Source organism: Oncorhynchus kisutch, linkage group LG26 (genome assembly GCF_002021735.2).
Source record: "Oncorhynchus kisutch isolate 150728-3 linkage group LG26, Okis_V2, whole genome shotgun sequence".
Taxonomy (NCBI): domain Eukaryota; kingdom Metazoa; phylum Chordata; class Actinopteri; order Salmoniformes; family Salmonidae; genus Oncorhynchus; species Oncorhynchus kisutch.
This window is the reverse complement of record NC_034199.2, coordinates 37,683,586-37,707,391: the sequence shown is the minus strand read 5'-3', so window position 1 is coordinate 37,707,391 and position 23,806 is coordinate 37,683,586. Positions and strand designations below refer to the sequence as shown.

General features: G+C 46.4%; 2 protein-coding genes across 14 annotated transcripts in view; one reads left to right on the top strand and one right to left on the bottom strand.

The window, feature by feature from the left end:
- The window catches only part of LOC109870750 (serine/threonine-protein phosphatase 6 regulatory ankyrin repeat subunit B-like), a 56,324-nt gene extending 40,864 nt beyond the window's left edge, over positions 1-15,460 (top strand). For 4 of the 6 annotated variants that reach the window (XM_031805536.1, XM_031805537.1, XM_031805540.1 and 1 more), the window contains 10 exons: positions 2,707-2,908; positions 4,776-4,863; positions 5,134-5,251; positions 5,481-5,700; positions 8,858-8,945; positions 9,345-9,428; positions 9,591-9,819; positions 10,011-10,093; positions 10,252-10,343; positions 13,354-15,460. In XM_031805536.1, coding sequence (XP_031661396.1) covers positions 2,707-2,908; positions 4,776-4,863; positions 5,134-5,251; positions 5,481-5,700; positions 8,858-8,945; positions 9,345-9,428; positions 9,591-9,819; positions 10,011-10,093; positions 10,252-10,343; positions 13,354-13,610 — 1,461 coding nt within the window. In that variant the 3' untranslated portion in view covers positions 13,611-15,460. The remainder of the gene's footprint in view (positions 1-2,706; positions 2,909-4,775; positions 4,864-5,133; positions 5,252-5,480; positions 5,701-8,857; positions 8,946-9,344; positions 9,429-9,590; positions 9,820-10,010; positions 10,094-10,251; positions 10,344-13,353) is intronic. The other 2 variants (XM_031805538.1, XM_031805539.1) reach the window with 1 other exon arrangement.
- A 284-nt stretch (positions 15,461-15,744) lies between these two features.
- Positions 15,745-23,806, bottom strand: part of LOC109870644 (1-phosphatidylinositol 3-phosphate 5-kinase) — a 33,727-nt gene continuing 25,665 nt past the window's right edge. For all 8 annotated transcript variants that reach the window (XM_020461217.2, XM_020461225.2, XM_020461219.2 and 5 more), the window contains 18 exons: positions 23,250-23,428; positions 22,966-23,079; positions 22,649-22,757; positions 22,334-22,488; positions 21,446-21,536; positions 21,290-21,350; positions 21,057-21,194; positions 20,834-20,954; positions 20,350-20,445; positions 20,154-20,237; positions 19,973-20,073; positions 19,772-19,831; positions 19,468-19,644; positions 19,237-19,340; positions 17,516-17,713; positions 16,928-17,120; positions 16,658-16,732; positions 15,745-16,463 (listed from right to left, as the gene is read on the bottom strand). In XM_020461217.2, coding sequence (XP_020316806.1) covers positions 16,348-16,463; positions 16,658-16,732; positions 16,928-17,120; positions 17,516-17,713; positions 19,237-19,340; positions 19,468-19,644; positions 19,772-19,831; positions 19,973-20,073; positions 20,154-20,237; positions 20,350-20,445; positions 20,834-20,954; positions 21,057-21,194; positions 21,290-21,350; positions 21,446-21,536; positions 22,334-22,488; positions 22,649-22,757; positions 22,966-23,079; positions 23,250-23,428 — 2,172 coding nt within the window. In that variant the 3' untranslated portion in view covers positions 15,745-16,347. The remainder of the gene's footprint in view (positions 16,464-16,657; positions 16,733-16,927; positions 17,121-17,515; positions 17,714-19,236; positions 19,341-19,467; positions 19,645-19,771; positions 19,832-19,972; positions 20,074-20,153; positions 20,238-20,349; positions 20,446-20,833; positions 20,955-21,056; positions 21,195-21,289; positions 21,351-21,445; positions 21,537-22,333; positions 22,489-22,648; positions 22,758-22,965; positions 23,080-23,249; positions 23,429-23,806) is intronic.

The window sequence follows — 23,806 nt, the reverse complement described above, 5'->3', positions numbered from 1 at the left end:
AAAGTATTCAGACCCCTTCCTTTTTTCCAAATCTTGTTATGTTACAGCCTTATTCTAAAATTGATAACATAAATTTTTTTCTTCATCAATTTACACACAATGCCCCATAATGACAAAGCAAAAACGGTACCAACACGTTTCTGCAGCATTGAAGGTCCCCAAGGACACAGTGGCCTCCATCATTCTTAAATGGAAGAAGTTTGGAACCACCAAGACTCTTCTTAGAGCTGGCCGCCCGGCCAAACTGAGCAGTCGGGGGAGAAGGGCCTTGGTCAAAGAGGTGACCAAGAACCCAATGGTCACTCTGACAGAGCTCCTGAGTTCCTCTGTAGAGATGGGAGAACCTTCCAGAAGGACAACCATCTCTGCAGAACTCCACCAATCAGGCCTTTATGGTTGAGTTGCCAGATGGAAGCCACTCCCTCAGTAAAAGGCACATGACGGCTTTTGGAGATTTCCAAAAGGCACCGAAAGGACTCAGACCACGAGAAACAAAATTCTCTGGTCTGATGACACCAAGATTGAACTCTTTAGCCTGAATGCCAAACGTCACATCTGGAAGGAACCTGGCACCATCCCTATGGTGAAGCATGGTGGTGGCAGCAGCATCATGCTGTGGGGATGTTTTTAGTGGCAGGGACTGGAAGACTCGAGGGAAAGATGAACGGAGCAAAGTACAAAGAGATCCTTGATGAAAACCTGCTCTAGAGTGCTCAGACTGGGGTGAAGGTTCATCTTCCAACTGGACAACGACCCAAAGCACACAGCCAAGACAACTCAGGATTGGCTTCGGGACAAGTCTCTAAATGTCCTTGAGTGGAACCAGCCAGAGCCCAGACTTGAACACAATCAAACATATCTGGAGAGACCTGAAAATACAGTTGAAGTCGGAAGTTTACATACACTTAGGTTGGAGTCATTAAAACTCGCTTTTCATCCACTCCACAAATTTCTTGTTGACAAACTATAGTTTTGGCAAGTTGGTTAAGACATCTACTTTGTGCATCCAACAATTGTTTACATACAGATTATTTCACTTATAATTCACTGTATCACAATTCCAGTGGGTCAGAAGTTTATATACACTAAGTTGACTGTGCCTTTAAACAGCTTGTAAAATTCCATAAAATTATCTAATGACTTTAGAAGGTTCTTATAGGCTAATTGACATAATTTGAGTCAATTGGAGTCAATTGGAGGTGTACCTGTGGATGTATTTCAAGGCCTACCTTCAAACTCAGTGCCTTTGCTTGACATCATGGGAAAATCAAATGACCTCATCCTTGGCAGCAATTTACAAACGCCTGAAGGTACCACATTCATTTGTGCAAACAATAGTACGCAAGTATAAACACCATGGGACCACGCAGCCGTCATACCGCTCCGGAAGGAGACGTGTTCTGTCTCCTACAGATGAACGTACTTTGGTGCGAAAAGTGCAAATCAATCCCCGAATAACAGCAAAGGGCCTTGTGAAGATGCTGGAGGAAACAGGTACAAAAGTATCTACAGTGGGGCAAAAAAGTATTTAGTCAGCCACCAATTGTGCAAGTTCTCCCACTTAAAAAGAAGAGAGAGGCCTGTAATTTTCATCATAAGTACACTTCAACTATGACAGACAAAATGAGAAAAAAAATATCTGAAAATCACATTGTAGGATTTTTAATGAATTTATTTGCAAATTATGGTGGAAAATAACCCTATTTAAGTCAAAACGTTAACTAGGAACATTCAATGTTGCCTTTGTAAGCAACTGCAGTGTATATTTGGCCTTGTGTTTTAGGTTATTGTCCTGCTGAAAGGTGAATTTGCCTCCCGCCTCCCGGTGTCTGCTGGAGAGCAGACTGAACCAGGTCTCCCTCCAGGATTTTGCCTGTGCTTAGCTCTGTTTCTGGAATAGCATAACATGATGCAGCCACCACCATGCTTCAAAATATGAAGAGTGGTACTCAGTGACGTGTTTTCTTGGATTTGCCCCAAACATAATGCGTTGTATTCATAGTATTCATTCATAGTATCTTCGGTTTTCTCCTATCACATCCATTAAACTCAATAACTGTTTTAAAGTGAAATACCTGTGTGGTTTCCTTCCTCTCCAGCAACTGAGTTAGGAAGATTGTCTGTATCTTTGTAGTGACTGGGTGTATTGATACACCATCCAAAATCTTATTAATAACTTCACCATGCTCAAAAGATAATTCAATGTCTGCTTTTTTTGTTTTTCATCTACCAATAGGTGCCCTTCTTTGCGAGGCATTGGAAAACATCACTGGTCTTTGTGGTTGAATCTGTGTTTAAAATGTTCAACTGAGGGACCTTACAGATTATTATATGTGTGGGGTACAGAGATCATGTTAAACACTATTATTGCACACAGAGTGAGTCCATACAACTTATTAAGCAAATTGTTACTCCTGCACTTATTTAGGCTTGCTATAACATTTCATCTTTTCATTTAAAAAAACATAATTCCACTTTCGCATTATGGGCTGTTATGTGTAGGCCAGTGATACAACATCTCAATGTAATCCATTTTAAATTCAGGCTGTAACAAAATGTAGAAAATGTCAAGGGGTGTGAATACTTTCTGAAGGCAGCCATTATCACACATACACACACAGAGTATACATTGCATAGACCGTAGTGTCATTGCATACCAACAGCTGGTATGTGTGTAATGTGTGTGTCTGTCTCCCTGTCCCCCAGGCATACCACGGCCATGCACAGGCTCTGGAGGTGTTGCTGCAAGGGGAGAGGGAGGTAGACCAGGGGGACGAGGAAGGTCGTACTCCCCTGGCCCTAGCGGCCCTCAGGGGCCACACTGATTGCGTCCACACCCTTCTCAGGCAGGGGGCCTCGCCACGCACCACGGACACCAACAGGGGACGCACCCCGGTACACCTAGCAGGTAATGGAGACCACTGTGTGTTTGTGTGTGGGTGTGAGAATTTGAAGTACTCTTTTAATTGGTCTGTGTGCAGTAGTTCTATACTGAGTTTTCTCTCCGTCTTTCCATCTCTCTCTGTCTTTCTGTCTCTGGTTTTCTCTCTTTCCATCTCTCTCTGTCTTTCTATCTTTCTGTCTCTGTCTGTCTCTGTTTTTCTGTCTCTCTCTGTCTGTCTTTCTATCTTTCTGTCTCTCTCTGTCTGTCTGTCTCTGTCTGTCTCTGTCTCTGTCTCTCAATTCAATGGGCTTTATTGGCATGGGAAACATATATTAACATTGCCAAAGCAAGTGAGGTAGATAATATACAAAAGTAAAATAAACAATAAAAATTAACAGTAAACATTACACTCAAAAAAGTTCTTAATAATTAAGATAAACATAAATATGGGTTGTATTTACAATGGTGTTTGTTCTTCACTGGTTGACCTTTTCTTGTGGCAACAGGTCACACATCTTGCTGCTGTGATGGCACACTGTGGTATTTCACCCAGTAGATATGGGAGTTTATCAAAATCTGTGGATCTGTGTAATCTGAGGGAAATATGTGTCTCTAATATAGTCATACATTTGGCAGGAGGTTTGGAAGTGCAGCTCAGTTTCCACCTAATTGTGTGGGCAGTGAGCACATAGCCTGTCTTCTCTTGAGAGCCAGGTCTGCCTACGATGGCCTTTCTCAATAACAAGACTATGCTCACTGAGTCGGTACATAGTCAAAGCTTTCCTTAAGTTTGAGTCAGTCACAGTGGTCAGGTATTCTGCCACTGTGTACTCTCTGTTTAGGGCCAAATAGCATTCTAGTTTGCTCAGTTTTTTTGTTAATTCTTTCCAATGTGTCAAGTAATTATCTTTTTGTTTTCTCATGATTTGGTTGGGTCTTATTGTGTTGCTGTTCTGGGGCTCTGTGGGGTGTGTTTGTGTTTGTGAACAGAGCCCCAGCACCAGCTTGCTTAGTACTCTTCTCCAGGTTCATCTCTCTGTAGGCAATGGCTTTGTTATGGAAGGTTTGGGAATCGCTTCCTTATAAGTGGTTGTAGATTTTAACGGCTCTTTTCTGGATTTTGATAATTTGCGGTTATCGGCCTAATTCTGCTCTGCATGCATTATTTGGTGTTTTACGTTGTACACGGAGGATATTTTTTCAGAATTCTGAATGCAGAGTCTCAATTTGGTGTTTGTCCCTTTTTGTGAATTCTCCCCCTCTGTGTCTGTCTCTGTCTTTCTGTCTGTTTCTCTCTCTGTCTCTATCTTTCTGTCTCTCTGTCTGTCTGTCTGTTTCTCTGTCTGTCTCTATCTTTCTGTCTCTCTGTCTGTCTGTCTGTTTCTCTGTCTCTCTCTGTCTCTGTCTGTCTGTCTGTTTCTCTGTCTCTGTCTCTGTCTGTTTCTCTGTCTCTCTCTGTCTCTGTTTGTCTGTTTCTCTGCCTGTCTCTGTCTGTCTGTCTGTCTCTCTCTCTGTCTGTCTCTCTCTCTGTCTGTTTCTCTGTCTCTCTCTGTCTGTTTCTCTGTCTTTCTGTCTGTTTCTCTCTGTCTATCTTTCTATCTCTGTCTGTCTGTCTCTCTCTGTCTGTTTCTCTGTCTCTTTTTGTCTCTCTGTCTCTCTCTGTCTGTTTCTCTGTCTCTGTCTTTCTGTCTGTTTCTCTCTGTCTATCTTTCTGTCTCTCTGTCTCTGTCTGTCTGTTTCTCTTGTTCTCATCTCTCTCCTTCTCTGTCTTTCTGTCTATTTCTCTGTCTCTGTCTTTCTGTCTGTTTCTCTCTGTCTATCTTTCTGTCTGTCTGTCTGTCTCTGTCTGTCTGTTTCTCTTGTTCTCATCTCTCTCCTTCTCTGTCCTCAGTGATGAATGGTCATACGTCGTGTGTACGCCTCCTTCTGGACGACCAGGATAGTGCAGACCTGGTGGACACTACAGACTCTCAGGGACAGTGAGTTTACTGATCTGTAGGGACTGGATGGGTATAAACAAAATGGTCATGTCTTGCTCTCACATTTCTCTCTGATAGGCAAGGTAGAAATGTGGCCCTATTGCTTATACCTATCCAGTCTTTTCAGTTGTGATTGGATGGATGTAAGCAACATGGCAACCATTCTACCTAGCCTTGTAATACTCGTAGGTGGGGCTAGGGGTTGGGAATGGGGATGTGTCTACCGATCCATTTGTCCTGCTGTGACTGTCCCCTCTCTGTCCCTGTCAGGACTCCTCTGATGCTTGCAGTGGCAGGGGGACATGTGGATGCTGTGTCTCTGCTGCTGGAGAGAGAGGCTGCTGTAGATACAGCAGACAACCATGGCCTGACTGCCCTGCACCTCGGGGTGCGTGTGTGTATTCACTGTACATGTATGTATGTGCGTGCGTGTGCGCGCGTGTGTTTGTATGGCTGTAAATGTCTGTGACTTCACATGACTGTGATTGTACTGAATTCTGAGGAGCTTGTAAGAACGGGATCTCTTTGTCCAGTCTAAAAGTTTAAAGGTGAACTCTGTCTCTCTCTTTGTTTCCTTCCGTCTCTCTCTCACTCCTCTCTCCCTCCCACTCTCCCAGTTGCTGTGTGGTCAGGAGGAGTGTGTTCAGTGTCTGTTGGAGCAGGAGGCCTCTGTGTTGCTGGGGGACTCCAGGGGCCGAACAGCCCTCCATCTGGCTGCAGCGAAGGGCCACGCATCCTGGCTCGCTGAGCTGCTGAGTATGGCCTGTTCTGAACTGCCCATGCCCCCCCTCCGAGACCACCAGGGGTACACCCCCCTGCACTGGGCCTGCTACTATGGTCAGTTACTAAACCACCCCCCTACACTGGGGCTGCTACTATGGTCAGTTACTAAACCAACTTACTGCACTGGGCCTGCTACTATGGTCAGTTACTAAACCAACTTACTGCACTGGGCCTGCTACTATTGTCAGTTACTAAACCAACCTACTGCACTGGGCCTGCTACTATGGTCAGTTACTAAACCAACTTACTGCACTGGGCCTGCTACTATGGTCAGTTACTAAACCAACTTACTGCACTGGGCCTGCTACTATGGTCAGTTACTAAACCAACTTACTGCACTGGGCCTGCTACTATGGTCAGTTACTAAACCAACCTACTGCACTGGGCCTGCTACTATGGTCAGTTACTAAACAACCCTACTGCACTGGGCCTGCTACTATGGTCAGTTACTAAACCAACTTACTGCACTGGGCCTGCTACTATGGTCAGTTACTAAACCAACTTACTGCACTGGGCCTGCTACTATGGTCAGTTACTAAACCAACCTACTGCACTGGGCCTGCTACTATGGTCAGTTACTAAACCAACCTACTGCACTGGGCCTGCTACTATGGTCAGTTACTAAACCAACCTACTGCACTGGGCCTGCTACTATGGTCAGTTACTAAACCAACCTACCGCACTGGGCCTGCTACTATGGTCAGTTACTAAACCAACCTCCTGCACTGGGCCTGCTTCTATGGTCAGTTACTAAACCAACCTACTGCACTGGGCCTGCTACTATGGTCAGTTACTAAACCAACCTACTGCACTGGGCCTGCTACTATGGTCAGTTACTTAACCAACCTACTGCACTGGGCCTGCTACTATGATCAGTTACTAAACCAACTTACTGCACTGGGCCTGCTACTATGGTCAGTTACTAAACCAACCTACTGCACTGGGCCTGCTACTATGGTCAGTTACTAAACCAACCTACTGCACTGGGCCTGCTACTATGGTCAGTTACTAAACCAACCTACTGCACTGGGCCTGCTACTATGGTCAGTTACTAAACCAACTTACTGCACTGGGCCTGCTACTATGGTCAGTTACTAAACCAACCTACTGCACTGGGCCTGCTACTATGGTCAGTTACTAAACCAACCTACTGCACTGGGCCTGCTACTATGGTCAGTTACTAAACCAACTTACTGCACTGGGCCTGCTACTATGGTCAGTTACTAAACCAACTTACTGCACTGGGCCTGCTACTATGGTCAGTTACTAAACCAACCTACTGCACTGGGCCTGCTACTATGGTCAGTTACTAAACCAACCTACTGCACTGGGCCTGCTACTATGGTCAGTTACTAAACCAACCTACTGCACTGGGCCTGCTACTATGGTCAGTTACTAAACCAACCTACTGCACTGGGCCTGCTACTATGGTCAGTTACTAAACCAACCTACTGCACTGGGCCTGCTACTATGGTCAGTTACTAAACCAACCTACCGCACTGGGCCTGCTACTATGGTCAGTTACTAAACCAACCTCCTGCACTGGGCCTGCTTCTATGGTCAGTTACTAAACCAACCTACTGCACTGGGCCTGCTACTATGGTCAGTTACTAAACCAACCTACTGCACTGGGCCTGCTACTATGGTCAGTTACTTAACCAACCTACTGCACTGGGCCTGCTACTATGATCAGTTACTAAACCAACTTACTGCACTGGGCCTGCTACTATGGTCAGTTACTAAACCAACCTACTGCACTGGGCCTGCTACTATGGTCAGTTACTAAACCAACCTACTGCACTGGGCCTGCTACTATGGTCAGTTACTAAACCAACCTACTGCACTGGGCCTGCTACTATGGTCAGTTACTAAACCAACTTACTGCACTGGGCCTGCTACTATGGTCAGTTACTAAACCAACCTACTGCACTGGGCCTGCTACTATGGTCAGTTACTAAACCAACCTACTGCACTGGGCCTGCTACTATGGTCAGTTACTAAACCAACTTACTGCACTGGGCCTGCTACTATGGTCAGTTACTAAACCAACTTACTGCACTGGGCCTGCTACTATGGTCAGTTACTAAACCAACCTACTGCACTGGGCCTGCTACTATGGTCAGTTACTAAACCAACCTACTGCACTGGGCCTGCTACTATGGTCAGTTACTAAACCAACCTACTGCACTGGGCCTGCTACTATGGTCAGTTACTAAACCAACCTACTGCACTGGGCCTGCTACTATGGTCAGTTAATAAACCAACTTACTGCACTGGGCCTGCTACTATGGTCAGTTACTAAACCAACCTACTGCACTGGGCCTGCTACTATGGTCAGTTACTAAACCAACCTACTGCACTGGGCCTGCTACTATGGTCAGTTACTAAACCAACCTACTGCACTGGGCCTGCTACTATGGTCAGTTACTAAACCAACCTACTGCACTGGGCCTGCTACTATGGTCAGTTACTAAACCAACTTACTGCACTGGGCCTGCTACTATGGTCAGTTACTAAACCAACCTACTGCACTGGGCCTGCTACTATGGTCAGTTACTAAACCAACCTACTGCACTGGGCCTGCTACTATGGTCAGTTACTAAACCAACTTACTGCACTGGGCCTGCTACTATGGTCAGTTACTAAACCAACTTACTGCACTGGGCCTGCTACTATGGTCAGTTACTAAATCAACCTACTGCACTGGGCCTGCTACTATGGTCAGTTACTAAACCAACCTACTGCACTGGGCCTGCTACTATGGTCAGTTACTAAACCAACCTACTGCACTGGGCCTGCTACTATGGTCAGTTACTAAACCAACCTACTGCACTGGGCCTGCTACTATGGTCAGTTACTAAACCAACTTACTGCACTGGGCCTGCTACTATGGTCAGTTACTAAACCAACCTACTGCACTGGGCCTGCTACTATGGTCAGTTACTAAACCAACCTACTGCACTGGGCCTGCTACTATGGTCAGTTACTAAACCAACCTACTGCACTGGGCCTGCTACTATGGTCAGTTACTAAACCAACCTACTGCAGTCCAGCCTCTAACCATGGCTTTGTAGTCCAAATCTCATTCAATGTTCTGCCTCATTTTGCCTCAATGCATACCTTTTATGTGGAATGTATTTTATGTGGAATACCTTTCATGTGGAATAACTTTTACGTGTGCATCTTCTACTGATCTTGTTTGTGTGTCCAGGTCACGAGGGCTGTGTGGAGGTACTGCTGGAGCAGAAAGGTTGTCCCTGTATCGATGGGAACCCCTTCACTCCTCTGCACTGTGCTGTGTAAGTCTATACATTTATTGTCCTTATTGATCAACTATATAATGCACAGTGTTGCCCATAGATCTCAGTGTTGACTAAAGACCTGTGTTGACTATAGACCTCGGTGTTGTCTATTAGACCTCAGTGTTGTCTATTAGACCTCAGTGTTGTCTATTAGACCTCTGTGTTGACTATTTGACCTCAGTGTTGCCTATAGACCTCAGTGTTGCCTATAGGACCTCAGTGTTGACTATTAGACCTCAGTGTTGACTATTAGACCTCAGTGTTGACTATTAGACCCCTGTGTTGACTATAGACCTCAGTGTTGACTATAAGACCTCATTGTTGATTATTAGATCTCAGTGTTGACTGTGTTTTACCTTATGGAGCTCAGTGTTTACATTATGTTTTGGTTCTCAGGGTGAATGATCATGAACCCTGTGCCTCACTACTGCTGGAAGCCATTGGATCAGACATGGCCAGCTGTAAGGACGCTAAGGATCGGTAGGTCATCAGACAGCTGTATATCACACAGCCTGTTCTCAATTTCAATCACTCAATTTCAACCCTCGATCTCAATCACTAATTTCCATGTTTTTTTTGTTCTCTATTCTTCCTTCTGTTCATTTTCCTCTCCTCACATATCCCTCCCCCTCCATCTCTCAGGACTCCACTCCATGCTGCAGCGTTCTCTGGTCATGTGGACTGTGTTCAGCTGCTTCTGGCCCATGATGCACCTGTGGATGCTGTGGACCAATCAGGGCGCAGTGCGCTGATGATGGCTGCAGAGAAGGGAAGAGTCGGGACTGTAGAGGTGCTGCTGACCAGTGCCAACGCCAGCCTGAGGTTGGTGGACCAGAATGGTAACACCGCGCTCCACCTGGCTTGCAGTAACGTGAGTATCCACTAGGGGGATTGATCTCCCAATTTCGTTGACATGACATTTGTACCATATTCAAACTCCATATTTACACATAGTGTATTATATATGAAAAGAATGTAACATTTATTTGGCTTCACTATCTTCCTCTCTTCTTCCCTTCCTCTCTTCACTCTATTCATCTCTTCCTTCTCTTCCTCTCTCAGGGAAAGGAGGACTGTGTACTATTCATCCTGGAGAGGCTGAAGGACACTGTTCTCATAGGTTCCACCAACGCAGCACTGCAGACGTAAGTGTTCGTCAGAGATAGGCCATGGTTAATGTCAGAGCTGTGCGCTAGCTACATCAATTTACTTCTGGGGTGCGAGTGTCTAGATAAGTGTCTAGATTTAGTCCCTCCCAACTACAAAACCACCACAAACCTTCTGATTGGTCTGTCCCTGCCAGGCCCCTCCACCTAGCGGCCCATAGCGGTCTGAAGCAGGCTGTCCAGGAGCTGCTGTCCAGGGGGGCCAGTGTTCAGACGTTGGATGAGAACGGTAGGTCTACAGATCTGGGCACGGTTCCCCAAAAGCATCTTAAGGTTAAGTTCATTTTAGAACCATAGGATCCTATGGCTCTACCGATGAACATAACCTAAAGATACTTTTGGGAAAACCGCGACCTGGTCTGGGCATGAACCGGTACCAGTGTGTTAAAGGGATCTAACTGCATGCTGCTTTTATATCAGCTGTCTGTGGTGTTAGCATGTCTATGTAGCTAGCTACAGCTGTCTGTGGTTCTGTGGTGTTGGCATGTCTATGTAGCTAGCTACAGCTGTCTGTGGTTCTGTGGTGTTGGCATGTCTATGTAGCTAGTTACAGCTGTCTGTGGTTCTGTGGTGTTAGCATGTCTATGTAGCTAGCTACAGCTGTCTGTGGTTCTGTGGTGTTGGCATGTCTATGTAGCTAGCTACAGCTGTCTGTGGTTCTGTGGTGTTGGCATGTCTATGTAGCTAGTTACAGCTGTCTGTGGTTCTGTGGTGTTAGCATGTCTATGTAGCTAGCCACAGCTGTCTGTGGTTCTGTGGTGTTGGCATGTCTATGTAGCTAGCTATAGCTGTCTGTGGTTCTGTGGTGTTAGCATGTCTATGTAGCTAGTTACAGCTGTCTGTGGTTCTGTGGTGTTGGCATGTCTATGTAGCTAGTTACAGCTGTCTGTGGTTCTGTGGTGTTGGCATGTCTATGTAGCTAGCTACAGCTGCCTGTGGTTCTGTGGTGTTGGCATGTCTATGTAGCTAGTTACAGCTGTCTGTGGTTCTGTGGTGTTGGCATGTCTATGTAGCTAGTTACAGCTGTCTGTGGTGTTGGCATGTCTATGTAGCTAGTTACAGCTGTCTGTGGATCTGTGGTGTTGGCATGTCTATGTAGCTAGTTACAGCTGTCTGTGGTTCTGTGGTTTTGGCATGTCTATGTAGCTAGCTACAGCTGTCTGTGCTCTGGTAGGCTAGAGGTATCTATGCAGCTTCCTGGTTTGTAGCTATCTGTCCCAGCCCCACCTGTCCAGTAATTTCATTAAGGCCGGGACATTTTCCTGACACTTGTCACCTGACTAGGAAAAACTCATGGCCCTTGTCATTATGTTCAGCGATTTAGGTTTGTATACCTGTGTAGTGGTTGTGTACTGTCTGGTGTCTGGGCTGGCTGGGTATGTCTGGTATCTGGCTAGGTACTGTCTGATATCTGGGCTGGTTGTGTACTGTCTGGTGTCTGGGCTGGCTGTGTACTGTCTGGTATCTGGGCTGGCTGGGTACTGTCTGGTGTCTGGGCTGGCTGGGTACTATCTGGTGTTTGGGCTGGCTGGGTACTGTCTGATATCTGGGCTGGTTGTGTACTGTCTGGTGTCTGGGCTGGCTGTGTACTGTCTGGTATCTGGGCTGGCTGGGTACTGTCTGGTGTCTGGGCTGGCTGGGTACTATCTGGTGTTTGGGCTGGCTGGGTACTGTCTGGTGTCTGGGTTGGCTGGGTACTGTCTGGTGTCTGGGCTGGCTGGGTACTGTCTGGTGTCTGGGCTGGCTGGGTACTGTCTGATGTCTGGGCTGGCTGGGTACTGTCTGGTGTCTGGGATGGCTGGGTACTGTCTGGTGTCTGGGCTGGCTGTGTACTGTCTGGTGTCTGGGCTGGCTGGGTACTGTCTGGTGTCTGGGCTGGCTGGGTACTGTCTGGTGTCTGGGTTGGCTGGGTACTGTCTGGTATCTGTGCTGGCTGGGTACTGTCTGGTGTCTGGGCTGGCTGGGTACTGTCTGGTGTATGGGCTGGCTGGGTACTGTCTGGTGTCTGGGCTGGCTGGGTACTGTCTGGTGTATGGGCTGGCTGGGTACTGTCTGGTGTCTGGGCTGGCTGGGTACTGTCTGGTGTCTGGGCTGGCTGGGTACTGTCTGGTATCTGGGCTGGCTGTGTACTGTCTGGTGTCTGGGCTGGCTGGGTACTGTCTGGTGTCTGGGCTGGCTGGGTACTGTCTGGTGTCTGGGCTGGCTGTGTACTGTCTGGTGTCTGGGCTGGCTGTGTACCGTCTGGTGTCTGGGCTGGCTGGGTACTGTCTGGTGCCTGGGCTGGCTGGGTACTGTCTGGTGTCTGGGCTGGCTGGGTACTGTCTGGTGTCTGGGCTGGCTGGGTACTGTCTGGTGTCTGGGCTGGCTGTGTACTGTCTGGTGTCTGGGCTGGCTGGGTACTGTCTGGTGTCTGGGCTGGCTGGGTACTGTCTGGTGTCTGGGCTGGCTGGGTACTGTCTGGTGTCTGGGCTGGCTGTATACTGTCTGGTGTTTGGGCTGGCTGGGTAGTGTCTGGGCTGGCTGGGTACTGTCTGGTGTATGGGCTGGCTGTGTACTGTCTGGTGTCTGGGCTGGCTGGGTACTGTCTGGTATCTGGGCTGGCTGGGTACTGTCTGGTATCCGGGCTGGCTGTGTACTGTTTGGTATCTGGGCTGGCTGGGTACTATCTGGTGTCTGGGCTGGCTGTGTACTGTCTGGTGTCTGGGCTGGCTGGGTACTGTCTGGTATCTGGGCTGGCTGTGTACTGTCTGGTGTCTGGGCTGGCTGTGTACTGTCTGGTATCTGGGCTGGCTGTGTACTGTCTGGTATCTGGGCTGGCTGTGTACTGTCTGGTGTCTGGGCTGGCTGTGTTGTGTCTGGGCTGGCTGTGTTCTGGCTGGTGTCTGGGCTGGCTGTGTTCTGTCTGGTGTCTGGGCTGGCTGTGTTCTGTCTGGTGTTTGGGCTGGCTGTGTTCTGTCTGGTGTCTGGGCTGGCTGTGTTCTGTCTGGTGTCTGGGCTGGCTGGGTACTGTCTGGTGTCTGGGCTGGCTGTGTTCTGTCTGGTGTCTGGGCTGGCTGTGTTCTGATTGAATGCTGCCTTCTCCTGTTGTCCTCCCATCTCTCTGTTTTTTTGCTTCACTTCCCCCTACTTCTTCCATGTTTTCTTCCCCCTATATCTCTTTCTCCATCTTCCCAACTATCTCCCTTCCTATCTCTCTCTCTCCCACCCTACCTATCCCGCCCACTCTCTCTCTCCCCCAGGTTTGACCCCTGCTCTGGCTTGCGCTCCTAGCAGGGAGGTGGCTGACTGTCTGGCTCTCATTCTGGCTACCATGATACCTTTCTGCTCCCCTTGCAGCTCCGGTGCGCCCTCCACAGGTTTCCTCCTGAGAGCCCTACCCAGGGAGGGGAAAAGCTCCCACGGCCCTCGCAGCCCCAAGGCCCCCTCGGACCCCTCTAGCGAGGGCAGTGCCAGTCAGGGCGCCACTGAAAACGACTCGGACTCAGAAACCTTTTGACCCCTATGATCTATGACCCTGACTCTTATCAGACTACCTGGATGCCTGAAGATCAGCACTCTCCCACCACCCGACCTCCCCTGATTCCTTGCTCGTGTCCCAGAGCAGAACCTCTCCGTGGGGCTTGTACAGGACTTTGTTCCCCCTAAAGGCTGGAGGGATGGAGCTTGACCCTTAACCTAACTGTGATTCTGTCTGCTGGTGCTTCTTTTCCAGATCACTCTTGGTACTGCGTCTCAGCTTGGCGATCAATGACAGGCTGATACCTTTTTTTTCTTCTTATGAAAAGAGACCCAAGGATGAAGAAAAGTAGAATTGTAACCTTTTCTCTTTTGGTTGGTTGATGTACCAAATATTGACTTAACATAAGTATTTATGTTGATGTTTGTGTCTGGGTAGCCTAGGTATGCATTGAAAGGTACGCCCTGCTCTGTCTATCTGCCCAGTGATGTGAGTATAGCACAAACCAACTGGAGCACAATTCCAGAATTCACTTATAAGCTTATTATAGAGAAACAGGGTAGAATGCTTTCCTCTAGTTACAGTGTATGTATAGTCAGAGTATCGCCTTTATGCAAAGAAGTGGCATCATTTTCAACCTCTTGTGTTCCCACACCAATAGAAATATGACATTGGGCACTGAGTTGTTCCTGATCCTGTCACGTGGTCAGTTAGGAAACTTCTGTCCCTCGTGTTACAGGTCCATAGCGTTTCAGTAAATGACATGCCCAGATACAGTATGTCAGATCAGGTCTCCAGTGAAAAGGTTGACACCTGTACGGTATTTATTCACATTTATATTATGGTACAAAGGACAGCAGGACCTTGATCACTCTTCATTTCCTATAACCCTCCCTCCATCCTCGTTTACCGTCTGTTGGCGACCTACCTGCAATGTGTCTCTTAAACGTGTCCAGTGCCTTGTTACACCTTTTAAAATTTCTATTCTCCCAAAAAAGTGTATCCCCTAAACGCAGGGTTCTCCAACCCTGTTCCTGGAGAGCCACTGTCCTGTAGGTTTTTCACTCCAACCCTGTTCCTGGAGAGCCACTGTCCTGTAGGTTTTTCACTCCAACCCTGTTCCTGGAGAGCCACTGTCCTGTAGGTTTTTCACTCCAAGCCTAATCAAGCACACCTTATTCTAATAATTAGCTGGTTGATAAACTGAATCAGGTTAGTTTCAATTGGGGTTAGAGTGAAAACCTACAGGAGGGTAGCTCTCCAGGAACAGGGTTGGAGTGAAAACCTACAGGAGGGTAGCGCTCCAGGAACAGGTTTGGAGTGAACCTACAGGAGGGAAGCTCTCCAGGAACAGGCTTGGACAGCCCTGCTCTAATGAGTATCCTGTCACTTCTAACCCTGAAAAAGAAACTCAGTTATGGTCAGGCATGCCTGTGTGTGTGTATATATATATATATATATATATATGCCTGCTACAAGATGTCTGACGAAAGGAAATTGGTTTCTGCTTTTGTACATACCGTGTCATTGTAATAACTCTCCCCCAGAGCACACAAAGAAAGCACAATGCCTCCGTTTCTAAATGCTTGTCGTTGGAACTAAGAAACGGGGAGTTTCAGTTCTGTCCCAAATGGCAAGCTATTCCCTAAATAGTGCACTACTTTTGACCAGAACCCTAGGGGCCCTGCTCAAAAGTCATGCACTATAGGGAATAGGGTGGCATTTGAAATGCAGATGGTCTGTCCGTATTACGTCAGTCGTGACAATCGTATCACTGTGTTTGATTTTCATACCAGTTCCTGATTCAGTATGAAATGCTGAAGGTTGTTTGTCAGCTTCCCTTTGTTTTATAGGAATTGTACAATTCTATAAAAATCTGTTTTAATTTAGTTCTGTGTGTGATTTGCTTGCTTCCCTATTTGTTATCAAGTAAACTAAATATAGCTAATGTTTTTGGCCATCTGAAGCTTACCTGAGAGAATAGATCCTCTAGTTCAGTCTTGGAAACCTCAAATGCCTAGATTATATAAGTGGGTAAGGAGTCAACATACCGGTAAAATTATCTCCATTACATGTAGTGATGAACAATGACTTTCTACCATCAAATCTATGTAGACTTACAAGACGGGAGGCCAACAAAAACATCTGACACTAAGGTTTAAAACCTTGTGAAATCAGTTAATAATCTTTAATTACATCATCTCTGTACATTTACATCAATTTGTTTGTTCAAACTAGGACCAAGTAAGATTATTTGTGCTCTCTCAGTGATCTTGTGAAACAGTTAGAAAAATTGGCCCTTCAAAATAATCTCTTCCCTCTGGGAAATATGTCATTAGGGACAAGAGTTTTTCTTTCCAGGTCAGGAAAAACTGTCTTCAGTCATGCCAAAGAACAGTCATGAATATTCACTTGTCTAGTTTATGACAAAACAGTTTAAACTACCTGTGCAAGATTCTATGATAATTATTATGGAATGATTGAGTCGTACAAACTGGCCATTTCATCACAACGAAAAAGACATTAATCTTCCTCCTCTATTATTTTCCTTCATCCATCAACCCAGTGTGCTATTATGGTTCCCTATTGGGATAAGGCTTTTTCTGCATTGTGGTCTCCTCTCCACCTTAGTGACTGATGCCCATGTTGTGTTCTGTAGCTAGCAGCTCCCTGCTAGCCTGAGTCCCAGATCCATTTATGCTGTAAAAATGACATAGGAATTGGCTAGACAACACAAACAGGTCTGGGACTCAGGCTAGCTCCCTGGTGTAACAGTTCAGCAGTTGACCCCCAGCCCTGTCCAGTGGTCAGGCACCATGAGGAAGTATTTGTCCATAGCCTCACAGAAACGGGCTCGGTACAGCTCTGGAGAGACCACCGTGGGCATCTTACCTGTGTGCGAGACACAAAACGTTTATAATACATTTTATTTGTATTGCGTTTTTCATTTACAGGAAGAAAAAAAAAAAAAGGTTTTTATACAGTTAACTAATTACTAGAGATCAAAGCTAAAAACGTGAAAGGGCACAATCTTAAAATAGACTTCAAGGACGAATGTACAGGGAAGGAGGTGTCAGATGAATTACCTTGCCCTCCCAGAATCCCTGTGGATTTCACCACCATCTCAAGCTTCTTATCCCATGTGAACGTCCGTATGTAATCTGAAACAATGGGAGGAATGTTTGTTTTAGAAATATAGCAAAGTACAATGTCACTCAAATGCCCTTTTGAAGCAGCATGCATGGAGAAATTAAGAATGATTTTCTATAAAAACACCAGTAAAACAGTTTATGTATAACAATGAACGTTATAGCCAATGAGAACACATTTGAAAAAGATCAAGCTTTTCCCCTCACCTATGATTCCCACCACCAGCTCGTCTGTGGAGTCGTCTCGTCCAACCAGCAGAGAGTAGTCTATGATCAGGTGACTAGACAGGAAGTAGGCATCACTGTGGATAGCAGCCCTGAGGATGGCCTTGCAGTGGGCTCTGATGTACAGAGGGTTGTCATGGACCAGCTTCAGTAGGTTCTCATCCAGCAGAACCACCTAATATAGAATGATGCCATTTAGCTCATGTTTTTATTCAACGGTCGTTATTGGAAACAGGATGCACCTGAGCTCAATTTCAAGTCTCATCGCAAAGGGTATTTGTTTTACATTTTTTATTCATTCCCCCCCCCCCCCAAAAAAAAATTTGCTTTGTCATTATGGGGTACTGTGAAAACAATGCATTTAATAAATATTAGAATAAGGCTGTAACGTAACAAAATGTGGAAGAACGGAAGGGGTCTGAATACTTTCTTTATGCACTGTATCTGGTTAACACAACACATACGTAAAACAAAGCAACTTACAAAATTTATGCAATCACTGTAATGTATGTGGCCTTAGGTGGGAATCGAACCCATGGCCCAGCCCTGCTAGACTAGCGCCATGCTCACCTCACAGCTCTCCTTCCCAGACTCGGTCTTGACGTTGCGGTTCCTCAGAGAACCCTTGAGGTCGAACACCTGGGCCATCTTCCTGCCATAGAACAGGTTCTCCATGACAAGAAGGTCCAGCTTCTTCTCAGAGTTGTTCTGGGAGTTCTTGTAGCCGATCCGGTACACACCCAGGATCTTAGCCAGGGCAGTGGGACGCTGTGGGACAAACTGGGTTTAGGACAGGACTGTGTTGCAATAACCAGCCATCCATCACAACGACAAGAACACAGCTCATTGACATTTTTATTTTATCTGCGAGAGACCATTGAGACCAGCTTTTCTTTTTCAAGGGAGCCCTGCATATACAATGTCATAGAACTAAGAAATCTAACAATATAAAACAAGTACAATATGTTTAATAAAATTGGATTTCCTCAAATTAAATGAATTATCTTTATAAATGTATTACTTAAAAAGCAAGGCCAAGCACAGCAAACCAACTCCATATATACATTGCATGACCAAAAGTATGTGGACACCTGCTAGTCGAACATCTCATCCCAAAATCATGGGCATTAATATGGAGTTGGTCCCCCTTTGCTGCCCCAACATCCTCCACTCTTCTGAGAAGGCTTTCCAGTAGATGTTGGAACATTGCTGGGGGGACTTGCTTCCACTCAGCCATAAGAGCATTAGTGAGGTCAGCACGGATGTTGGGTGATTAGGCCTGGCTTGCAGTCTGCGTTCCAATTCATCCCAAAGGTGTTTGATGGAGTTGAGGTCAGGGCTCTGTGCAGGCCAGTCAAGTTCTTCCACACCGATCTCAACAAATCCTTTCTGTATGGACCTCGCTTAATGCACGGGGGTGTTGTCTTGTTGAAACAGGAAAGGGCCGTCTGCAAACTGTTGCCACAAAGTTGAAAGCACAGAATTGTCTAGAATGTCATTGTATGCTGTAGCATTAAATTCCTCCTCCACCAAACTTTACAGTTGGCACTATGCATTGGGGCAGGTAGAGTTCTCCTGGCATCCGCCAAACCCAGATTCATTAGTCGGACTGCCAGATGGTCAAGCGTGATTCATCACTCTAGAGAACACGTTTCCACTGTTCCAATGGCAGCAAGCTTTACACCACTCCAGCCGACGCGTGGCAATCTTAGACTTGTGCACGGCTGCTCGGACATGGAAACCAATTTCATGAAGCTCCCGACGAACTGCTCGTGCTGACATTGCTTCCAGAGGCAGTTTGGAACTCGGTAGTGAGTGTTGCAACTGAGGACAGACGATTTTTATGCGCTACGAGCTTCAGCACTCGGCAGTCTAGTTCTGTGAGCTTGTGTGGCCTACCACTTCGCGGCTGAGACGTTGTTGCTCCTAGACATTTCCACTTCACAATAACAGCACTTACAGTTGACCGGGGAAGTTCTAGCAGGGTAGAAATTTGACAAACTGACTTGGAAAGGTGGCATCCTATGATGGTGCCACGTTGAAAGTCACGGAGATCTTCAGTAAGGCCATTCTACTGCCAATGTTTGACTATGGAGATTGGAAGGCTGTGTGCTCGATTTTATACACCTGTCAGCAACGGGCGTGGCTGAAATAGTCGATTCCACTAAATGAAAGTGGTGTCTACATACCTTCGTATATAGTGTATCATCTATTTAAGTTAATTTAACTTTATTTGTGCTAGACCTGAAGCCAGATGCGTAGCGTAGTTAGCTGGGGGTACTGTAGTTTACCTTCTGCTGCACGGCTCCAGTGATGTAGGTGAAGTAGTGAGGGGCAAAGTCCAGGAAGGACTGAACCTCTAGTCTGGGCATCTGCTTCAGAATGTATCGGTCATCTGAGGGAGGGTAAAGATACACAGTGAGGTACAACAGACATATTTAAAAGGAGTCTCTTGACCTCAAATGGGACTTCCTGGTAAATAGAAGTTAAAAATAAAATATGGCTCTGGTGTTGCCAGTCACCTTCGGTGGCATAGAAGACGGCCCCAGACTTGCCACCGCGGGCCTGCCAGTTGACACAGTGGGACAGCGAGCGAACAAAGTCATCCTCCGTACTCTCCATTATTTCTGCTCTCATCTTGTGAAACTCCTCAGCATAGTAGATCCTACAGTAGAACTTAGCGTTGGCATCAGAGAACTCTGCAGGGGAGAGACAGAATGAGATGGATTACGGACTAGGCCTTATGCTTATTATTGAGAGGAAGTTTGCAGGCTAAGAGGTGATGCCATTCCAAAGGGAAATCCAATGAGAAATGCATTTACTCACGTAATTCAATATGAGGGTTTCCTGTTGACTTCTTATGGTTGTCTCCTATGTCTGTATCTTCTGTTCAGAGCAGAAGAAAAACATGCTAGGAGCTCCAGAAACATTACATACTACATCAGAACAGAGCTAAACTGATTTTCTAGCACCCCCCCCACTCATGTTGCCCCTTGACCACTACTCACTAAGAGGACCACTACTCACTAAGAGGCTCAGAGTCCATGCTGCTGCGGCCCAGACCCATCTGGGAGGAGGCTGTCTCGTTGGGCTTGGCTGGGCTGTTCTTGACCCGGCTCTCTCCAGAGCTGCACACAGACAAGATAGGATTATACTTCAGGTAACACACACACACACAGTTGACATCTGCAGGAGCAGTGTGGTATACCTGGTGGACAGGGTGGTGTCCTCGCCTCCTGTCTTCAATGTTGTCTTCCACAGTTCATCCAGAGTACTCTTATACTCCTTACAGCTAGAGGTTGGGCAGAGGTCATTCAAATATCATTAGAACAACAAAATACACATTTGAACAGAAAAGTCAGGCATGTGAAGAGACTGGAGAAGAGTTGGACAGGAGCTGTTACCTGAGAGCGAATGAGATGATGGAGCTGGGTTCTCTCTCACACACGGCGATGGGCACTCTCTCATGCTCATACATCAGGTAATGCTTGTCTGGTTCACTGACGAACAACGGACACAACAACGTCACAATACAATACACTCTTTATTGATCCATTATATTAGGATATTTTTCATTTGGGCTTTCACAGTGCCCAGTCTCGAAACACACAACAACATGGCAGCACAGGGTCACCCACAGAGCAGAGCAGTGCCCTGGAGCAGGTTAGCGGTTAAGTGCCTTGCTCAAGTGCACACCGGCAGTATGTGGCACCTGAGATATTGATGATTTTTCCAGTCGACACTAGGATTCAAGCTAAACATTACAACAAAGTAAGAAAATGAACAGGGCTCAATATAGTATGGGCATTTACATCTTATTTGGCTGATCATGGAACAACTTATACTACAAGCCAAAAGCCTATTCAGAGAAAGTCATAATGTACACACAATGGGAATGGGATAGAGTTGTAACTGTTGCCTGGCATCAGGTTGGCTAGAATGGCCTTCATGGTGGACTTCTCTTTCACCTGGCTGTCATTGGAGCCCAACAGGTGTCCATCAAACACATCTAGGAGACAACGAGAATGAATTTAAGGACAGGAGTGGTCTGTATTTTGATACGCACTGTAGATCCAGAGAAAGAACAGGAAGCTAATGTGTGTGTGTTCACCCTCTGGGATACTGACGGAATCCTGGTCAGGAAAGCAGGGTCCAGACGAGAGGGGTTCTGAGCCTGGCTCCCCTGGTGACGGTAACGCTAGCAATGACGACCCCCAGCTTGAGGGCATGGCAGTGAGGTGACGATCCTCTGTCCATCAAATAACAGACACGCCCATCAACTACAGTCCACCAATGAGAGAAGTAGTATAGCATTCTGACTGAAAGCTGAACCAATCCCCTTACCTTTGTCAACATTTTGTACTAAAGGGGAGGGGTTGCGTGGAGAGGACTCCAGAGCACTTGGCTGTCAAACAAAAGAAACATTCCTTACACTAAGTGCTTATCATATACTAAGCACGTCCAATCATCTGAATTGTATCAGGAATCTGTTGCACTGACCTTGCTGTCGTCTGTCTGTCGGTGTCTCCCAGGGCTGGCTGGGACAGACAGACGCTTCCTGCCCTTCTCCTGCTGGAACAGGTCCTGCAGCCTGGAGGTTACATGGTTCAACAAATCCATTCTTAGAAAGATCTCCCAATGACATCAATCATTTCTCTGTTCCTCTCTCTCGGCACTGTTGGGAAGGGTCCTTCAGTAAGCGTTTCACTGTTAGTCTAAGCAGGTGACTAATAAAATAGATTCTGATGTGAAAGTCTGATCCCAAGTTAGAATTCAGCCCTAAGGTCCAATTTTATGGACACAGATGGAGATTCAACCATTAAAAGTACTTCTTAGTCAAAGACTAGGCTTGATCTGTGTCTAGGAAACTGCCCCTAAAAGTTTAAACATTAAAAGCTGCTCTGAGGTCAGTGTTCTCACCATAGAAATAAGAACGAATAGAAAAGGCATCTCCATTCAAGTCAATGATGGCACAATGGGTGGACTGGCAGCCATTTTGAGAGTACCCATGCCGGGAAGTAAAAGGGCTGGCAGCCATTTTGAGAGTACCCATGCCGGGAAGTAAAAGGGCTGGCAGCCATTTTGAGAGTACCCATGCCGGGAAGTAAAAGCAATAAGTTTACCCTTCAATCCGTGCTGTGATTTGTTGAGTCAAATCAAATGACATAACAAAAAAGACACTCAATTGCATGAGCCACATCAGTCAGCATCATTTGAATGAACATTCTACATTACCATGGCAATCGAGCATCAGTTGATAGAACACTTCAAAATATCATGGACATTTTTGCGTCACAATACCAGGCAGACATTGCGAGTGTACCAGTCGATAGGCAGGGTCAGAGTGTCCAAGCCCGTTCTATTCATTCTTATTTCTATGGTTCTCACCTGCTGTTCCAGGACTGCAGTGTTTCACACAGGCTCTGTTTCTTCACTACCACTGATTCCAGTACAGTCTGGAGCTGCTGGGGGGAGTCACTACCACAGGCCTGGAGACGAGCCTGCAGCTTCTCTATCCAGCTGTGCAGATCTGCCTCCTCCATCTGAACACGCACACAAACAAAACGGATGGAAAACATGTGTTTGATACCGTTCCATTCCAGCCAGTCCAATGAGCCCGTCGTCCGACGTAAAGCGACACCAGCCTCCACTGCGCTATGCATACTATACACAGTGGTTCCGCCCTTTGGAGGAACAACCTACATCTTTCTGTGCAAACAGGTCCTCCATCTTCTGCTCGCGTGTCTTGCTGAAGGTGTCCGTCTTCAGGGAGGTGAGGCGGTCATCTATGGCCAGGTACACCTGAGTCACCCTGACAAGAGGGACAGAATGGAAAAGGACTGGTTAGAAATAGATTATTCAGACTCCTAGCCTGGTCCCAGATCTGTTTGTGCGATCTTGCCAACTACTATGGTTATTGTCAGAGGACAATAACCATAGGAGTCGGCTATGCAGAACAAACAGATCTGGGATCAGGCAAGTTAAGGTCATGGTAGACAGACAACAGGTAGACCAGTTACTTCTGTGAGAAGTCCTTGAGGTCCTGCTGCATCCGGCCCTTGGAGGGCCCCTGGTTCCTGATGAAGATCTTAGGAGGAGGGAGGCAGACCTCTAGCAGTCTCACTGAGATGTAGCTGGTGGTTAGACAATTACAATGGCATGATGGGCATATACATTTTACCACACTAACAATAACTATAGTGATCTTTATGTTCTGGTATTTAGAGGTCATTTGAAGATGTAGTGAGAATGGTAAATTATGTATGGCTGGATAGAAGTCAAAGCCCTGGCCTGTGTTTCCCACCTGAAGGAGGCCACCATCTGGTTATAGGAGAAGTACTGATGGTAGTCATGGTGGATGGAGTGGCCACAGGGCTCAGCATTAGCCCTCCTGGTATACTGGTGACCATAGAACCTCAGCTCCAGGTACTTAGCAAAGGACATGGACCACGAGTCATTAGACAGGGGCACCACAGGAGTCACCTACAGAGAGAGTAGAAGTGAGTAGAGTAGGAGAATATAATAGAGTGTAAATTAGAGTAGGAGAGTAGAAGAGAGAGTAGCAGTGGAGCAGGATAGTGTAGAGTGGAGTAGGAGTAGAATAGAGTATAAGAGAGTAGAGTAGCATAGCAAATAGTAGAGTAGAAGAGTAAAGCAGAGTAGGAGAGTAGAGGATAGTGGAGTATGAAGAGAGTAGAGTAAAGTATTGGAGAGTAAAGAAAAGTATAGTAGGCCGGTAAAGCAGAGTAGGAATGAGGAGGAAGGTATAGTAGGAGAGTAGAGTAGAGCATAGAGTAGGAGAGTAGTGTAGAAGAGAGTATAGTAGAGAGTAAAATAAAGTATAGAGGAGAGAGTAGAAGT